The sequence below is a fragment of the Oreochromis aureus genome, linkage group 7 (assembly GCF_013358895.1).
Source record: "Oreochromis aureus strain Israel breed Guangdong linkage group 7, ZZ_aureus, whole genome shotgun sequence".
Classification (NCBI taxonomy): Eukaryota; Metazoa; Chordata; class Actinopteri; order Cichliformes; family Cichlidae; genus Oreochromis; species Oreochromis aureus.
Genome location: NC_052948.1, coordinates 64,652,849 through 64,673,017, shown reverse-complemented (window position 1 = coordinate 64,673,017; position 20,169 = coordinate 64,652,849). Strand labels below are relative to the sequence as shown.

Below are 20,169 nucleotides of genomic sequence, written 5' to 3'. Positions count from 1 at the left end.
ATGTTGCCATCAGTCTGAATGAGCCTCGCGAGGCTGCGAGTGCAGATGTGAGAGGAAACGTGACTTTCTGTGGACGTGAACAGACACAGAGGTGTGATTCTCACTCATTTATCTCACTGCATTTTCCTTTTGTCAGAAACAGTTTGCATGGAATTGCTAACTTGCACATTGCAATACTCAGCATTAACATAAAATGTTAATAATCACAATAATATGTATGGTGGGGTGTCCTGTTCCTGCAGGTCGACAGAAGAGACGACCGCGGCTCGAGTCTCATTAAAACTAAGAAAACTCAACATCAGTCAGGCTCTGTGATCTCTGCTCCCACAGACTCTTGTATCAATCAGCAGAGTATTGTTCCTGATTCAGGCGTAGAAACGCTGTAAAACACGCCTCTGACCTTTAGATACAGCAGGAATCAAACTGCTGACGTCAGCTGTCTTTTATTCTCGTTTTTTAAACACAGGCTTGAGCTTCTTTTTTTAAAGAGAAAAGGATTTAAAGACATCGTGCATTAAACATTTTCTCCAGTTTTTATTCACCTCCTAATATTCACACACAAACCTCCCAGTGGCAAACTCACCTTTAATTTCCTGTAATGTAGGATTCAAACACTGAGCGGGAACACCAAGCAGGATTACACACAGGTCATCGCATCAGGTCACTGCACCGACAAACTCTTCACGGAGAGATGAAACAAACTTTCTTCATCATCTTCAGTTAGAGCGTGAGGACTGTCAGGGGAAAGAGCAGCCATGTTTTTGTGTTTTTGCTAAATCACATAGATCTACTTCTGATTGTTGTTTACTTTTATGTCTCACTTGTTCTGCCGTCGCAGCAGCTGACTTACTGGCATCATTAGAGAGCAGTAAGCAGAGACAATGACTTCATAAATCATGGGCTGTGTTAGTGAGTGCCCACAGGAACATGTTAACTGTCACGATGTGGAGGCAGATCGAGTGGATCGTTTATGTGTGGACCCAAACGCAGACCACAGAGACGGAAACGGGAATTTAACTGAAAGCGTGCCGTTTATTAAGGCAGATAAACCGAATGAGGAGAAACATAAATAATAAACTAAACAGAGGATCGCCTGAACTGGGGAAACTGAGGAAATAAGACAAGAGAAAAACCTGGGAAACGGGAGGGAACACAGAAGAGCCACGGGGGGAAACGGACGCAACGACAAAGGTCGGGGGAAAACGCACAGCTGATACAAACGAACATCTTTAGGACAAGATGGGAAGAACACACATGACAGATCGAGGAGGCACAGAATAAACACGAGGAGGGGAACATGGGAACTAAATGGGAAAAACTCACGCACAGAAACAGAGACACACAGAGAGGGAGACGGAGGACAAAGACACAAGTAACTAAACTGATGCGTGACAGAGACCAAAACACAAGAAAAGTCAAAGCATCAAATGAGCCAGAAACATGACATTAACACATTTATTAGACCACCTGGTATAAAAACAAGAAAACACAAATATCTCTGAAGCCTGCGAGAAACTGCTTTAACCTCCTAGGACCTGGCGTCCACATATGTGGACATCACATTTTGGGTTATTTAGACCAAAATACTCAATTTTGCTCCACAAGGGCCTGATATCCACTTACGAGGACATTATACTGCTACTGTTCTATCAAAATTTTAAACAAATATCCTCATATGTGGCTCTCATTTTTCTTAAAAACAAAAATAAGGTAAAAAAAAAAAATCTGGTAATTCTTTGTTTTTACATCCATCGGGCCCCAATGTGACCAAATATCAAAGAGAAATTAAAAATGCATGCTGTGGAAGAGTTCGGGTCTTAGGAGGTTAATGATGCTTTTATTCTGTAAATGCACTCATAGAAATACATAAGCAAACCATTTGAATTTGATAATGTGCCATTTATTCTGCTTTGTTTGTAAAACGGTACATTTGAAAATTCATGGATACAAAAATTAACTGTTGGCTTAATGATTATAGAAACAAGTTATTATATCATTTCCAGTTTATTATTTTTGTCATGGGTTTAAGTTCAAAGGCTGAGATATGTTGATGTTCTCTGTTGTAGGGGCAGCAGATCATCTTCCCCTCAGAGGAACGAGGTTTATGGTTTCTTTGACGTCACCGTCGGTGTTTTCCTGTTTGTGCACAGAGGTTCCTGGGCGGAGGAACGAACGTTTCTACGACTGCTGTAAGGAGCCGTACCCTGACGTGACCTTCACCGTGGTGATGAGGAGGAGGACGCTCTACTACGGGCTCAACCTCCTCATCCCCTGTGTCCTCATCTCCACCCTCGCCCTCCTCGTCTTCCTGCTGCCCGCCGACTCCGGAGAGAAGATCTCCCTGGGTGAGCGCTCAGCTGTCTTTATTGTGATGACAGTTACGCTGATTCTTAAAGTACTTCCTCAAAGACTTTCCAGACTAGTAAAATTCACACACTGTGTTCTGTGTGAACAGAGGCAAAGGTACAAGGTTACAGAGAAAAACCAAATGAGCAGCGCCCGGCAGCAGCAGGGAGGAAAAGTCCTTTTAAACAGGGAGAAGCAGAAACAGACTCACAGCTGGTTTCAGATACAGAAATGCTTCCACCTTAGTGTGAGCAGAGCAGCAGGAACAGTCCAACACGAAGGCTTTCAGGCAGGTACAGGAAACAAAGCAGGATGGAGAAAAGCCCAGAACATCGAGTCACACAAAGGCAAAGAAATGTGCTCTGATCTGAAAGAATTCATTACTGGAATATAGATGTTTTCATTCGAGGTCGTTACCTGTAAGACATCCTGCTAGCCGTCCTGTTTGAGCTTCAGGAGTACGATGTTTTGCTCACTGTGAAATAACCTGAGACTGCATTTCTTCTATAAAAATAACTTTAGCACAGTCGAGTCCATTACACTCTCTCTGAAGTGGTCCTAGCCCATCCAAACAACAATTACCTGACACAAGAGAGTTGCCCGCTAATTCTGTTCACATCCTCGGCCTTGGTTTGTTGGCTCTATCCACCTGATATTCACCTTCTTTTATTGTGAACATGTTGCATGGACCTGTCCTTGTACCTTTCCTTAGAGACAGACACCGTTCAATCCCAACACTAGAACTATAACTGGAGACTGGAGGGTTGTTTATGAGTAATGAGTAAAGTTAGAGGAATAAACACGTAAAAGGACTAAAATCATTAGAGCTTCTCTCTGTAAATCGCTCCCTGGAAATCTGACCACTTTCACTGCACGTTAAATCAGCGATTACACGACAAGGAAAGAAGGATGCAGGAGAGAGGATGTCAGCACAGGAGGACATGAAACACATGAAGCGATGTATCAGTAGTGATGTAATCAGATCCCGTTTGCCTCGTTGGTGTGAACCGAACCAGAGGGTCGTCCGGATGAGGGCTGCGTCTCAGCGCATCTTTTAAAGCTTTCTGTTGAAAGCAGCACTTAAACTGACAAATGAAACCAGAAGCGTACTCTTCGTTTTTCCCGACATCCACAAGGTCGTGTACCGTGGATTTATCCCCCAGAGAGAGACCGTCGCTGTGGAGCTCTCCTGAAATGTCTCGCAGCATCTAAGGGAGACCCTGAAATGACCGGGGGGGGGTTCTATCACACCACCACGACCTTCAGTCACCACCGCCGCAGAAAGCACGCAGCAGCCATCACAGAGGGACGGACACCAGCAAACATGACATGACTCCAAGAGGAAAATCACAAAGAGCAGTAAAGTGCTCTGCAGGTGTGAGATGATGGTGTTCAGGTGAAGCTTTCTGAAAGCCTCAGAGCAGAAACGAGCGATTTGTGAACAGCTGGAAGAGCCAGACAATATGTTTCTGTCATATTTCCAGGCTGGTCCTTACAAATATCCTACCCCGCAGTATTCAGTCTCTCAGAGGGATGGCGGGTGTATTTTGGACACCTGCTTCGTCCGCTGACCCTGACATGACTGATGTCCCCGAGTCGATATTCATCAACCATAAAACATACTGGAACAGGAAGTTGGAGGTGCCAGCAGGCCTCCAGCTACTGACAGCAGACACGGCATCTTCCACTGGAACTTTCATTTACGCTCTTAATCAAACTTGAATGTCAAGAGAGCCATCACTCTTCACATCTCCCAAAGTTCATCCGACTTTCACTGAGCCAGCGGGTCAAGACTGAACAGGACATTTCACACATCGTCTCTGCAAAAGCAGACTGTAGAAAAGACTCCACCTGGGAGGAGCCGGGCGCGAGGCCGAGTTTAATAAGAAGAAACAAGGATCCAAACAGAATGCTCACAATATTCATACAAGACACAGCAGATTTTAGCCTCTTGAAGACGCCAAACAGGCCTAAGCAGCTGCGCTAGAAGGGGAATAATTCATTTTGTCATAATCTGTGCCCATCGCTGCAAACCAAACCCATCATCATAAGTGAGAACAGAAAGGCATGAAAAGGTAATGATGGATTTGTGCACACTGACTCGAGCTTTAAAGTCATTTCTTATATGAATGAGCAGCAAATAGTGATGAATTTGAGCTGTGGATGAGTCTGACAGACGCTAACCTGGAGCCTCGTTAATGGAAACCAGCAGATTCGATCCTCCACATTTCCAAAAAGGTTCAAACTCCAAACAAAAACAAAATAAAACAGATAAGCTTGCATTTAATGTAAAATTATAAAAGATGTCAGAAAACTGTGAATTTGATGAACGCACTAAAAACATGAAGCTGATGACACGTTTGTGCCTGCAGGTATCACCGTGCTGCTCTCTCTGACCGTCTTCATGCTGCTCGTGGCCGAGATCATGCCGGCAACCTCAGACTCCGTTCCGCTCATAGGTGAGCCTCGCTCAGATTACGCTGCTCATCCTTAAGCCCTCCATCATCTTATCTCTTCCTGTGATGGCGTTATAATTGGAAGCCAGCACTGGAAATCTGTTGCTCGTTGCTCATAATCACCATATAAAATCCATCCTGTGCTGTAGGCTGAGGAAAACTTCCTCTCCATCATTACTTTTTGTTTCCCAGTACAGCCATGACAGCACATTTCACTCATGCTGGACAAAAACTCAGAAAAACATCCGACAGGAATTGGCTTTAGTTTGGCTGAATAAAGAAAGGAATCAGGCTCACAGGAGCTGATTTTCCTTTCAGCCTTGCTGATCAGATGCAGCAGCCTGAAGAAATCTGTCCTCCTCCTGAAAATTCATTTTTTTAAGCTCTTATTACATTTTGCACAATTTGCTACTCTGTTGGGAGGCCAAGCAAAACTTCAGGTGTGGCAGGAGTTCAGTGAAACTGTGCAACAAGACTTCTGATTGGCCTTATCCTCTCGTGGATACCTGAGGGTGCCTGAGCAGACTACATGAGTTTTGTGAACATGGTCCCTTGGTATATATGGAGAGTCAGGTCTGTTATTACGGGTTATTTGTCACCTGTGCAATAACACTCATATTTCCGGCACTAAGTCAGACATATTCCCTTGTCACTCATTCACCTTAGAGCTTTTATGGACTTAATTTAGGCATAACCAAGGGCCAGATGGTTTTTGGTTTGGTGACCTCATGTCCCTACTTTTTGTGGATGATGTAATCCTTCTGGGGACTTCGCAACCAGTTATGAAGGTTGGGATGCTCAGTCCTGGTTGGGAATGAGGTGCTGGCTGCAGTGAGAGAACGGAAGTATCTCAGAGTCTTGTTCACAAGTGAGGAGAGAGCCAAGCAGGAGATTCCCCCATCTAATCAAGAAGCCTCTCAGATTCCTTAATAATTGAGGTGTTTTGGATAAATCCTGCTGAAGTAGAGTCTGGGGCCAAACTGGAAAGGTCATTGTCCAAGCCGTTGCCTCCTTGCAGAAAGCCTTTTTTGCTGTCCAGGAGTCATTACTTCAGCTTAAACTTGTCCTCAATGCAGACAAAACAGAGCTCATGTTGTTTTCTAAATCAAGGAAATGGGCCCAAACAATGCCATCAGTAACCACTCTTGCAGGTAATAAAATAGAGTTGGTTCACACGTATAAATATCTGGGAATCTTGATTGATGACTCGCTCACCTTCAAACCACATGTAGAGAATCTCTTGAATCATCTGAAGTTAAAACTGAGATTTTATTTTCAAAATAAGTTGTATTTTTCTTTTAATACAAAGAAGCGGCTTGTTGCTGCAACATTTTTGCCTGGAGATATTCTATATATGAATGCTTCTGCTCAATGTCTTCGAATGGTTGATACTGTGTATCGTGCTTCTGTGAGGTTCATCACTAACCGTAAATCTCAGACTCACCACTGTGAGTTATACTCTCAGGTAGGACGGCCTGCTTTGGCAAGTCGGAGGAACTCTCATCTATACAGTTTTATATACACAAGGCAATACTGGGTTGCTGCCTTCTTATGCATGTTCCTGCTTGCAATGAAACATGCTGGTCGGTTTTCTCTTCGTCCGCATGGTTACTTGTTGCTTTCTGTTCATTTGCCCGAACTGAATTTGGTAAAAGAGCTTTTGTCCATTTAGGCCCCTCTGCTTGGAACAAACTGCAGAGCGACTGGAAAACGACTGAATTCATTTCATTAAGTGCTTTTAAATCTAAACTAAGAATCCCTGAGGCCAAGTCCATAACATGCAACTGTTTCAATTAGACTGATTGTCATTTTAACTGAATTTTTATTTGAAATTTATTGAATTTGATCTTTATTTTATTTTTTCATTTATTTTTGCATGTGTTGTTGCTGCCTGTGTTTAATTGAGTAATTTCTCCAACTGTGAGACACTTGCTGTCACCCATTTTGGCCAGGTCTCCCTTGAAAAAGAGGTTTTTAATCTCAGTGGGATCTTCCTGGTTAAATAAAGGTTAATAAATAATAATAATAATCATGTCTATTGACCGGTGTGGGAATGACTCTGTGTCCACCAAGAAGAGCTGGAAGAGACGGCTGGGTAGAGGCAGGCCTTGGATTCTCAGTTTAGACTGTTGCCTCCACAACCAGAATCTGAATATGTGGTAAAAACACTGTATGTATATATATATATATATATATATATATATATATATATATATATATATATATATATATATATATATATATATATATATATATATATATATATATATATATATATATATATACATATGCTTCAATCTTCTGGGCTGGGTGTTTTTGATCCAACACTACTAATAATAATAATAATAATGCATTGGATTTATATAGCGCTTTTCAAGGCACCCAAAGCGCTTTACAATGACATTATTCATTCACGCTCACATTCACACACTGGTGGAGGCAAGCTACGGTTGTAGCCACAGCTGCCCTGGGGCAGGCTGACAGAGGCGAGGCTGCCATATCGCGCCATCGGCCCCTCTGGCCAACACCAGTAGGCGGTAGGGTAAAGTGTCTTGCCCAAGGACACAACGACCAGGACAGAGAGGCCGGGGATCGAACCGGCGACCTTCCAGTTACAGGTGCCCTTCCCAACCCCCTGAGCCACGGTCGCCCGGACACTACCCCACTTACCTCCTAAAATGAACAGAAAGGGCTCGCTGCAGCCTGCAGGACCAGCTCGACTGATAATTCTGCCAATTATCACATATATGGGAGATTAAAAACTATGAGTAACCAATCCACGAATAAGACAAACGTAAGCTTTAGAAGGATGTCACAGATGTAAAAGCTGAGCAGCACTGACTGTCCTGTGGACGTCTGTCTTTCAGCGCAGTACTTTGCCACTACCATGGTGATTGTGGGTCTGTCGGTCATCGCTACGGTCCTGGTTCTGCAGTATCACCACCACGACCCCGATGGAGGACACATGCCACAGTGGGTCAGTCACTCCACTTCTTTTCTTCTTCTCCATTTTAATTATGTAGCTGCAGCATGCGCTGATTTCTCAGTGAGGAGTCCAGTTTGGTCTCAACGTTGTGCCGAGTCAGCTCTAATGAGCTCCAGGTCCTTAACGAGGTCTGTGCTTTAACGAGCTCTGAACAAGAAGAGGCTTCGCTCCAAGAACTGATTGACTATTAATACAGCCCCTATTTATTTTACAGCAGCTTCCTTCAGAAACTTCAGAAAGAACGACTACACACACACACACACACACACACACACACACACACACACACACACACACACACACACACACACTCTTGGGGCCCTGAACACGATTCGATTAAAACAGAATTTAGTTTGAAGGTCAGAACTCTTACCTGTGTGTGTGTGTGTGTGTGTGTGTGTGTGTGTGTGTGTGTCACAGTCGGGTGTGTGAAGGTGACAGTCCCGCTCTGAGGCCTCTTATGAATGTGAATGTTCCTGCTGAGGAAGAGGAGGGACGACCGCTGAGGTGTGAAGGTGAAGCTGTGAGGAGGACAAGGCTGTCCGCTCTGATCACACGAGGAGTCCAGCAGTTTGTTTCTGTTTCAGTTTGAACGAATGAAGCAGGAGAACAGACACCTGAGAACAGGCTGTCACAGACGTCCCTGAAACGTGTCACACGCAGGCAAACAGAAAAAGCTGAACAGATGAACTCAGCAAATGTGTGTTCAAAGTAAAGCCAGAGTTTTGGCTGCAGGTTTCTCAAACTCAGATTACATGAATGAGTGATGGTGATACCGAAAATAATATTCAGATATACTCTATTGCCAAAAGTATCACTGAATCCAGGTTCCAGTCGCCTCCATGGCCACAGGTGTATAAAATCAGAAGCTAGGCGTGCAGACTGCCGTGTGGTACCATGATAGGACGCCACCTGTGCAACAAGTCCAGTCAGGAAGAGTCCTCACTACTAAATATTCCTCAGTCAGCTGTTAGTGGGATTAAGGGACTGGGAACAACACCAACCAGCCATGAAGCTGTAGGCCACGTAATCACAGAGCGGGGTCAGGAGAGGCTGAGACGCAGAGGTCGCCAACTTCCTGCAGTCAGTGGAAAGTAAAGTAGAAAGAGTTTGAGGACGGTGCCTTCCTGTTCCAACATAACTGCACACCAGTGCACAAAGCAAGGTCCACAACCACTGTCTACAGGAATCACATGTCTCACATAGAGCGATGGGGACTAAGTTAAATGTTTATTAGCTGAACCTGTAAAATCTCCATAAACCCTGTAAAGGTTGAAACTCTGAGTTTGCAGTACTGAACATGCCGTAAAGGGTTAAGATGTCTTTGTGAGAACCTCTCTGAGCGTAAGACTGTCAGAGTGATGAAATTTAGTAAAACTTGTCTTTTCACATCTCTTCAAAGACTCGTTTGAGAGACTTGTTAACATTTTATATTTCTGAATCAAAGTGTTGCTCTGGTGTCGTTGCACGGGGCTGGGGTCAGGACAGAAATGGTTCATATATACACGGCTGCAGTGGCGGTCTGCCTCTCAGGATCACCGGGACACTTCCTGGTGTCCGGACGGTCAATTCCAACACTGTTGAAGGAATCTAAAATCCAAACACAGCTGTCAGTCGGCAGTATGATAGGAGTCGCAGTAAAACTGGTTTAAATATATTCCTGCCAGTAGTTATGGAGTTATGAGGGGAAAAAATTCATATTAGTTTTTTTAATAGTGCAAAAACATGACGACTCATCACATTTCATCGCAAAACAGTGTCTTGTTTTTACTCTGATTATCATTTGTCTAAAACGTAGTTTGTTTATGAAAGTGTGACAAACACAAAAATAAGAAATCAGGAAGGAACAAATATTTACGCATCGTATTTAATCAAATACTCCAGATTTGATATTCAGCTTTTGCAGAACTATCAATGCAAGCAGGTGTTCGAGATGTTGCGTTATTCTTTAAATCTGCAGAAAGTTTGACATTTAAACCATGTGAGCGGCTGCTGTGGAGGTTTGTGTGACCATCGGTCTCAGGGTGAAGGAAGCAGCTCCAGAGCAGAAGTTTGAGTCTGGAGGGTTTCGGTGCTTTTGTGGGAAGTAAAGAGAAGTTTAAAGAACGTGAAATGAAAGGAAATCCAGGCAGACTGTGACGGACGCGGACAGGAAAGAAATGAAAAGTGAATCAAATGAAGAGCAGGCTGTAATTTGGAGGTGCTGTCCGTGCTCCTCAGGATGACTCAGACTGAGCAGTTTGAGGCCTGACTGATGTTCAGACTCCGTCCATCAACACTGCGTTTGACAGCTAAATATTTAATGAGTGTGCGTGTGTGAAGTGAAATATTGGACTGCTGGAGAAGATTTCCTCGGAGAGGCGAGCAGCCCCCCCTTCCACTTTATTCATGCTCTATTTTTATCTGCCCACTCCTCCTGCGTCGCACACGGAGCTCGTATCTCTCTCACTCGTGCACATTTGTTCCGCATAAACACGTTTGTGCATAAATGAATTTTAATCATGTAAATATTTCTTTACTTACGCACCCTGTAAAGTCAGCTTTCAGATAAGTACGCTGTAATTACTCTGCCTCTCCGTGACTCTTTTACTCTCAGACTTCTCGTGAACATGTGAACATGTGAAGCTTCACACATGCATATGGAGGAGGTGATCTGATTAGACTTCAGAGCTTCTCTCTGCATGCATTTGTATATTAATGAGCTTCTGATTTCCCAGATATTTCTGCAACTCTTCTTCACTGTAAGCAAATAAATCCAAACTGATCCCCGATCAGTAATTATCAAATGAGGAAAAACATTTTGGTATAAAGAATCTGCTTGTTAATGACTTCATTTTTCTTCTGAAGAAGAAATTTCCTCGTTTCACCATCACGGTCTCACGGCGGTGTGATGACAGACTGACACACTGGGTGTGCAGGGTTGTGCTCTTAGTGAGCATCCTACTGCCTGTGATCAGAGAACAATAAAATACTGTGAGTGGTTCAATTAAAAAAACTAAACCTGAGACACAGAAAGAACAGCTGAGGTTTGCAAAGCTGCATCTGAACAAAGCACAAAACGAGACCAAAGTACGGATGTTTGTCCACAGTGCACAGCAGCACGTTTGGAGGAAACACCTCCTACCAGCTGTCAGCGCGGTGGAGGAGGGATGATGATTTAAGCTCCTTCCAACCGCTGAGTGGCTGAAGGAAGTTCTACAAGCTACTGAATCGTAGGATGGATTCTTTACTGGGCTGCAGAGAATCCTGAGAAAATGTTGTTTTTTACCTTCGTGGTAAATGGACTCGCACCTAAATGGTGCTTTTCAAATCCGTTTGTGCACTCGAACCCCTTTCTTACCACAAGCCTCATATATTCACATATTCATACATGTTTCATACAAGCACTTTTTTCTGTGCCAAAGTGCTTTTAAGATAACATTTAAATGATACAGACCAAGTAACACAAACTTTCTCAGGCACTGAGAAACCCGGGAGTCTTGTTATGATGATGACCTTTAATCGATAAGGTGGGAACAGTTAGCAGGCTCAGAGAGAACGCCAACACAAAGTGAGTTTTCAATAATGAGGTTAAGTTTAAAATCATGACATCCAAAAGGTGAACAAAAAGTCCAAACAGGTATGAAGCTGTAGGGACGGACGCACAGGGGAAGGTACTCAAGACAATCAGACAGAAAGGTAGGAAAACCCTAATCAAGAAGCCAGATAAAGTATATAAGATATATATAATAATGATAAAACAGGAAACAACTTGAAGGATTCATACTAAGCACGGAGACGAGAATAAGAAGCCAAACGCACAGATACATCTTAATCGTAAGTTCCAAGGAACCAAAACACAGAATCGCAAAACTGGAACATCGATCATCACAAAATCAATTTTACTTTGAAATAATGACGTTCTTCTCTTTCTTCTTTAGACTCGTGTGATTTTGTTGAACTGGTGTGCCTGGTTCCTGAGGATGCGGCGCCCCGGCGAAGCAAAGGTCCGTCCAGCGTGTCACAACGCCGCCAAGCGTCGGCGCGGCAGCCTGTCCAGCCTGGAGCTCAGCGTCAGTCAGGGCTCGCTGCGGCACAATCCTCAGGTAAATAATGGCAACCTCCTCTACGTCGGCTTCAGGGGTGTTGAAGGACTCCACTACGGATCCCCCGCTGACCCTGAGCTCCTGTGCTCGCGGCTCGTTGGAGGTGGCGTCGGTGCTGAGGAAGACGCGCTGAGAGCGGGAGGAGGGGCTGGAGCTGGAGGAAGAGCAGGGGGAGCGGCTGGGAGTTCGGCCTTGGAGACGGAGCTGAACCAGATCCTGGAGGAGGTGAGATACATCGCCGGGCGTTTCCGCGGCCAAGACGAGGAGGAGACGGTCTGCAGCGAGTGGAAGTTCGCCGCGGCGGTGATCGACCGGCTCTGCCTGGTGGCGTTCTCGCTCTTCACCATCCTCTGCACCATCGGGATCCTCATGTCCGCCCCCAACTTTGTGGAAGCCATTTCCAAAGACTTCTTCAGCTAAGAGGGAAGACAGGACGAATGAGTGTCTCTATTTTTATATTTATGGAGAAATCTCACGTGCAAACCGAAACCAACATCTTGGTCTCAGCGCTTTGACTTCCCTCACCGTGTCCTTGTAGAGACAATTATCCTTCAAATACCTTCAGAAATATGTCATTGCTGTATTTTTCTTTTTTCAGGTCTCAACCTCTGTAGATTCCCACTATGACCTTTGGACATTTTCATCAAACACTTGTTCAGCCGCTCCAGACCTCATTGCTGTTTCAGACTCTTCAGTTTAGTTCTCTCCCAGTGCTGGAGAGGCAGAAAATCTAGGCTTAAAGAAACAGTTGAAAAATAATTAACCACACTCACAAATCTGGACGTCTCTTTTGCTCAAAACTGAAACAGAAATCTGGATTTTTCTAGAACCAACTGAGGATCCCGAATGAAGAACTGAGTTAAGACTTTTTGAAAAGATGTTCCTGATTTGGTTTCAAGCAGCCTGTGCTTTGAAGCAAACGGACAGCAGATCTTACCTGAGTGAATACAATAATGATTTTTTTTAATGATAACTTTATTTAAAAAGAAAAAGGCTATCCCGACCTACCTGCCCTGTGTGAAAAAAGCTACTGCCCTCCTCTTGTTACATCATAAATTAACTTTGATTAACCACATTTCTGTAAAGCTGAGTCCAGTTTCACTGCCATACCCAGACCTGCTGAATCAGAAATCACTTACAAAGAAGCTCAGTGAACCAAAGTGAGAGCCGTTAACCACACATGGAGAAAACCTGGAACAGAGCTGAACCTTGCCAGGAGGGACCAACCTTCCAAAATCACTCCAAAAGTATCCGAGTCAAAGTCTGGACTGAGGTGCATCAGCGTGACCTTCAGCAGGCGTTCATGCTGGAAAACCTCCAGTGTGTCTGAATTCAAATAATCCTCCACAGTGATGTGAAAGACTCGCTGAAGGGATCACAAACACGAGACTGCAGGTCTTGCTGCTGATGGTTGAACAACCAGTTATCAGATTTAGGGGCCAGCTACTTTCGCACACAGGCCAGGTGGGCTTGATAACTCTTGTCTTGGTTTATTTTTGTTCAATATTAAAAATGGTTTGTTGATTGGAAACATGTAAGTACAACAAATATGCAGACCTCCAACGAAGTCTCAGAGATTTCTTTATCTGAGTGTGACATTAAACACAAACCAACCCTGGACGGTTGACCAGTGACCTGGTGGATGCTGTGAGATGTGCAGTCTGTTGTGCTTGTGTCATCTGTGCTCTTTCAGTCCATTAAGCATTAAAATGATCCTACAGCGATAATGTTTCTGTACACCAGTGGACACCATTGTTTTACCAGTGGACACCATTGTTTTACTGCGTCTGCCTGTTCATCTTTAACACGATGTTCCTCTGCAGTTTTTGTGAGATCTTGTGTGCCATCATAGATATAGACAGAAGCATTAAATGGACAGGGTCCTTGAACGTACCATCATTTCCACTAAGTTTCAGGAAGGAACACAGCATGCAACAACAAACATTTAAGTATATATGGATTACAAAGTGTGTTAGCCCTGCGACAGACTGGCGACCTGTCCAGGGTGTACCCCGCCTCTCGCCCTATGACAGCTGGGATAGGCTCCAGCGGCCCCCGCGACCCTGGAAAGGATAAGCGGAAGTGAATGGATGGATGAATTACAAACCTTTCCAATTCTTCCCAGTTCACCTGTGTGCTGATTTGAAGGACAGTTTATTCCTTCAGTGAGTCATTTGGGCTCTGTGGGGCCGGGCGGCGCTGCTGAACTGGGCCCCCTTGGCCTGGCGGGTTGCAGAGTATGGGGGTGCCTACTGGGGTCAGCGGGGAAGCTGGCCCCAGGGAGGGGTCACTTGCCCCTCCCTTCCTTCCCTCCCCATCTCCAGCTGCCTCCCTCTTCCCGCTCCACCACAATCACCCACACATGCAGGGCCTTGGGGTGCAGGTGTGCCACCAGGGTGCAGGGGAGGCATCCCCCCCCCCTCTGTCCCCTTCTGGCTGCCTGTGCCTCAATTTTATCCCACAACTTAGACATTCACATTACTCACACTCTCATAACACATACATATAGGATCTTGGGGTGGGCACACTACACGGCATCCAGAAGACCATCAGGGTGTACACCTCACCCCTGGCGTCGTTGCCCACCTCTCAATGTTAAATACACGTAGACATTGAGGGCTATCAGGAGGGGCTATGCGCTTACCTGCTGCTCTCTGGCAGGTAGCTCCATGCCCTCCTGGGTTTTAAATGCACCTTAGAACACACATGCATCAACACTACATATGAGCGGGTGGAGGGAGGTTTGGAGTCTTCTCACACCCCCGTTCTCTGCAGCCTGTTGGAGCGGGGGGGGGCTGGGAGGAGGAGTTGGCCATCCGACTGGGGTCTGGATTGTGGGGCCTCCCTGTTCCTGCCAAGTCGGGGCGGTCTGCTTCTCCCCACCGCAGGGAAAAGGGTAACATTACCTGGGTCTGGGTGCAGTTTCCCCCTCCAGGGGCAAGGGTACCCAGACCCGGGGCTTAGACTACGCTTGGGGAGTGTGATTGTGTGTACAGTGTCTCTCTATGTCTGTCTCCACGTTGGGTGAGTGTTGAGTAATTGCATTTGAGAGCATGAGGGTGGGAATGGATGTTTGTATCTGTGTGTGCCTGTATGTCTGTGTCTATATGTCAGGTTGGGTATCAGACGCCACCTCTCTGGGGACATCTCAGGCCCTCCAAGGTTTGGAGGCCTATCTCCCCCTACCACTCCCCCTGCCGGTGGCGGACGCCCTCAGACATCGGTGCGTTGGTGGTTCTGTGTGTCCGGGTGTGACCGTCCAGGTACACACCGGTTCACTCCTGGTTGTCGGGGCCTGGAGCCTGGGGCTCGCTCGGGCCCCTTCGGGGGTGGGGTGCCCTCGGCTTCTCGGCCTGGGGCTCGGTCACTCTGGCACAGCTGGCTGCCGGCGGAGCTCACGGGCACGTCACTGCAACCCCCCCTGGCTTCTGCTCCGCGGCTGCTGAGTGACCCCTCATCTGGGACTCTCCTCAGCTCTTTCTGGGATAGTGGCGCGGCTGCCCCTCTGTTGGTCTTCCTTGGTCTCTTGTGTTCTGGGGGCCTCTGGATGTCTGGAGTTTTGATCTCCTCCATACCTGCTTCATGCCCTGGAGGACGGGGCTGTGGCCCCCCCACACCCTCTAGCAGATCATTACATGAAGGAACCTTTTAAATACAAGCGCGTCCATGCTCACAGGTGTACACACGGGTGATCACACACACAAACTACACCCTTTTTGGCTCCTATCTCAGGGGTGTCCAAACTCCGGCCCGCGGGCCGTCCATTTTTAATTCACCCGCAAGTAATTTTATAAATAGAATAGAAAATGGCCCGTACTTCAACTTTTGCTTGAGTGTATCGCACTTCTTAGTTTTAACACCAGGGGGAGCTGCTGTTGATCAAGGCAGTTGTTCCACCAAAAAGCACAATCACAGAAGAAATTTACCCCAAGTTACCAAACATGGCAGAACCAAAGAAGCGAAGGGTAGAAAGTGAATGCAGAAAATTTCAGACACGGTGGGAGAGTGAATATTTCTTCAAAGAATTCAAGGGGAAGTGTCTGTTTGATCTGCACTGAAACTGTGGCAGTTATGAAAGAGTATGATGTACGACGTCATTATGAAACCAAACATCAGGCCTATGCATCCTACACTGGTGCTGAGCGAGAGCAGAATTAAAGCAAAGGGTAGCTCTCCTGCGGGGTCAGCAACAGTATTTTTTTCGTGCTCAAAAGGTCCAGGAAAAGGCTCCAATAGCAGCTATGAGGTCGCCCAACTCATCGCAAGACATGGCAAGCCTTTTTCAGATGGAGACCTCATAAAACACGGCCTCGTTAAAGTCACCGAAATAATGTGCCCGGAAAAAGTGCAGGACAAGGGCGTAGATTTGGCATGGACGGAAGGGACATGTCCCCACCAATATCCAGTGATTATTGAATTGTCCCCACCAATAATTTGATCTCTTCAAGTAAAGAAAAACAAACCAGATAGAAAGAAAAAAACGATCTGTCACCGTCTCATTCACCCAGCGGTGCAGAAAGAGTTAAATTACGTTCTCTACTGGAGTCCTGCCTCATGTGACAAATATGGCCAATGTGATTGGCTGTGCCTTTCAGGGAGCTCTGTTTAGTTTTAGCAGCGGCAAGCCTGCGCTGCGAGGAGGAGAGGAGGATGGCAGCAAAAAGGAAGAACCTGGATATAAGAAAGTATTTTTCAAAGAAACCTGTAAGTCACTTAAAGTCAAGTTCACTCAGAAAATGTGTCCGTCATAATAACGTTACAGGCTGTGCTAGGCTTTGGCCTAAAATTGTATGTAACCATGAATAACGTGTTTTGGAAACTAACTGCACAACAGGCAGCACTGTTAGTTATCTCAGTCTCAGGGTAGCATTTCTAATTTTGATTGATTGATTGATTGATTGATATACCTTTATTAGTCCCACAAGGGGGAAATTTCATAAGGCTGCCGACCTATTGGACGCAATGGCAGCGCCATCTTACCCTCCGACCATACATACATTACACAAAACATCACATGGGGAAGACAGGTCAGAGAGGTATAACAATGGAAAAAGCACCACATGAGGAAAGATAAGGAGAAAAAAAATAACTCCCCCCAGACTGAGCTCCAACAGGGAGATCAGTTTGAGAACAGAAAAAAACACCTCTGCACATGAAAAAACTCTTAATACACCAAAGAAACACATGACAAGCAACAGGGGTGGGTAAAGGGTGAGAGACAGCTGATGTAGACAGTACATCCGGGCCTGCAGCCTATGCGCTGGTCTCCATGATCCACTGTCTGCATCGGAAGGGAATAAGCGTCGAAGGCGTTTGGAGGGGGAGGGGGGATGAGTGTGTGCATATCAGTGTATATGTGTGTGTGTGTGTGTCCAGAGTTCAGCTGAGACAGTGTCCTTCGCCCTGCCAGGCTAAGTAAACAGTCTTCCAGCCCAACCCAGGTGGCCTTGCATAGAAAGGGAAGAACAGACTAAACACAGTCGTTATCAGGGTGTTGTTGTTCAGCTCCAGCCTTGCAACTGCAGCTGGCGCCGAGAAGGTATCCGCATGAAGTGATGGTGGTTTTTACTTTAGTGTGAACAGCTTATATGAATTTCCAAGCAGTTCTACAGTCGAACACTGGTCTCTCAATCTCCCGTTGGAGAGCCGCGAGCTTCGCCATACTTGCGTTCTGTGATGTTGTCATTCTTGTGCTCAAGGAGCCGATTCTGAAAAACTCACGACAGTGTGCCTCCCCGAGATGTCATCCAGTCTGCACTCAGAGATCTTATTCTGAGTATTCACGGCAGCCGTAAGCCTTTCTAAGATCTTATCCGTGCTGCACTCAATGAGCCCATTTTGAGAAACTCACGCCTCGTCCCATCGCTTCAATTCCAGCGGGCAGCCTTGTGGAGGTTTGAACAGCCGGTTCTGCTTTCTTAATTCTTCGATAAGTCAGGGCCAAGCCAGCTGCGATCAGCCAGAACCCTGTTATCATGGTTCCGAATAGGTAGAAATCTTCAGCACTCAGGCTCACCCAAGCCCAGACTTCTCGTTGAGAAAGGGGTGTCAATTGCATTCAGAGACCAGTTGATCAAATCCATAATTCTGTTTTAGGTTTTAGAGAACAGATGTAACTGTCAGAGAAAACGGCAGCCTCGAGCAGCCAGGATATTAGTTTACAGAGGCTGTTAAAATTATATGTCTAACGTTAAAATGTTGGTGACACAATAATTTCATCCTAATGGCACTGACATATTCACAGGGTTGATTTTTGAGACAAAATATCATGAGGTAGTCATGATTTTGCAAATATTCCACCTTGTAGTGCAGTTTGCACAAATTGTTTTAAAAGTGCACTCACACTACAAACATTACTGATGAGTCGAGACACTGCAGCAGCTCCACATTTTATTCTTATTGTCATGTATGTCCTATTTGTCAGGTGACAGAAGAACCAACACAAAGCTCAGAGAGTAATGGTGACACAAGATCACAGGTGAAATGTGATGATGACTTGTTGGTTCATGACTGTATTTGAAGCACATGTGTGGCTGCATGTGTTTGGAATGTCTCACTGTTATTTATCAGCTGACAGAGGCAGCTCTGCCATGTTGTAGCTCAGAGGTGAAGAGGCGAGGTCACAGGTGACTGACTGATGATTTGGTGCTATAGATTAACTAGTATTTATTATCATGACAATTGTTAGGCTGCTGATGTAAATTGATTCATTAGTGTATATTTGACAAAGAGTCTGAATTGACATGTCTCACTTTTTATATGAAATATGGCTGAAGTAAACTAAAGTCTAAAATTCTTAGTCAGTCATTTGTTTAATAGTAATTTACATAATACAGTTGTACTTACAGATACAACATAATACAGAAATCCAGTTGTGCGACGCACTGAAGACTGTCAGCCAACATTAAACTGCAGCTGTCTGATAAAGCTGTGCTTTTGATTTTTACTCCATCACATGCGATGAGAGCACCGATGCCACAGACACCGCACAGCTGCTAATTGTTTTTGCGGGGAGTGGACGAGAGCACGAGCACTTTAGGTGAGTAAAAATATATTCCACAGTACCCGTGTGTTAATAAGCATGCATGTGCAGGTACACATGCTGTCAGGGTCCTGGGTCTGAGCGACCCAGGATCCCTGGGCAGTCATGGACTGGTGATGGTGTATGTATTTTTGGTGTTGCTGCTGCTCTTTTCCATGCTTGTAGATGTGAGTGTGTGTGTATGGGTGCAGGTGTGTCTGTACACTGGTTTACAGGCGCCTTCAGGCCTGGTGGGTGTGGCCCTGCTAGGGGACTGGCCACACCCGAAGCTACACACCTGCCGCTGATCAGGGCTCGTCGGGGGAGCTACTTAGGAGAGTCTTGGAGCTCCCACCGACGCGGGATCATTCCATGAGACTCCACGAGAGGTGTGGAGAGCCAGACAGCAGCCAGCACGGGGAGTGCTGAGACACGGGAGCGGAGAGCACAAACACTGGGAGAAGACACGACACGGGAGTCTGGGGAAAGCACGGGGATTTATTGTTGTTTCCATCACTGTAAATAAACGCACTGTTCGCACACAGAGCACCGCGCCTGGGTCCTCCTTCCTCACACCCCCCCACGGTCTGCCATGCCGAACCGTGACACATGCTTCAAATATCAATAATGCGCATCAATTCTGTCACTACCCTGCTTTTACGCACCACTTTCTTATATGCGTTTTTCTTGTTAACACACAGAGTACACACCGCTGTGCACAGCGCACGCACACGCAAAGTCAGCTGATCTCCTCTGATGCAGATCTGCTCCTTGATCAGGTGACATTTGTCCGGATTTTTGGCACGAGTGGCGTCGGATCAGCACCGTGGCTGGATGGGCCGATTTACATACCCAGCGCAGCTGATACTCACCAGAATAATTTACTAAAATTATATGGACTCCTGTTATTAAGTCCAATTCAGTCTGTTAATGTTGATAACCAGTGTTGGGACTAACGCGTTATTAAGTAACGCGTTACAGTAACTACGTTATTATTGTGGTAACGAGCACGGTAACTAGTTATTATGCCAAAACCAGGAACGCGTTACTCGTTACTGGGATTTAGATAGGCTCGTTACTCGTTACTTCCGTGTGGTGGATATCGCGAGCTTCCACAGATTCAATAACATTAGCAAGTGGTGGAGGCCAGCAGGTGGATGAAGGAAAAGGAGGCAAGAGGAGAGACCCGGCGGCCGGCGTCAGGTGAACTGAACTTCAGGTAAGAAGTTATGACCTGCAGTCTATCGGAGTCAGATATAAACCAAGTTTAGGTGG

The 20,169-nt window shown here is 45.7% G+C and overlaps 1 protein-coding gene across 1 annotated transcript in view; it reads left to right on the top strand.

Moving 5' to 3' along the window:
- Window positions 1-13,570, top strand: part of LOC116315090 (neuronal acetylcholine receptor subunit alpha-7) — a 52,129-nt gene extending 38,559 nt beyond the window's left edge. The window contains exons 9-12 of the mRNA XM_031733258.2: window positions 2,151-2,345; window positions 4,719-4,805; window positions 7,670-7,779; window positions 11,709-13,570. Of these exons, the coding sequence (XP_031589118.2) occupies window positions 2,151-2,345; window positions 4,719-4,805; window positions 7,670-7,779; window positions 11,709-12,293 (977 nt within the window). The 3' untranslated portion in view covers window positions 12,294-13,570. The remainder of the gene's footprint in view (window positions 1-2,150; window positions 2,346-4,718; window positions 4,806-7,669; window positions 7,780-11,708) is intronic.
- Window positions 13,571-20,169: the final 6,599 nt, after the last annotated feature.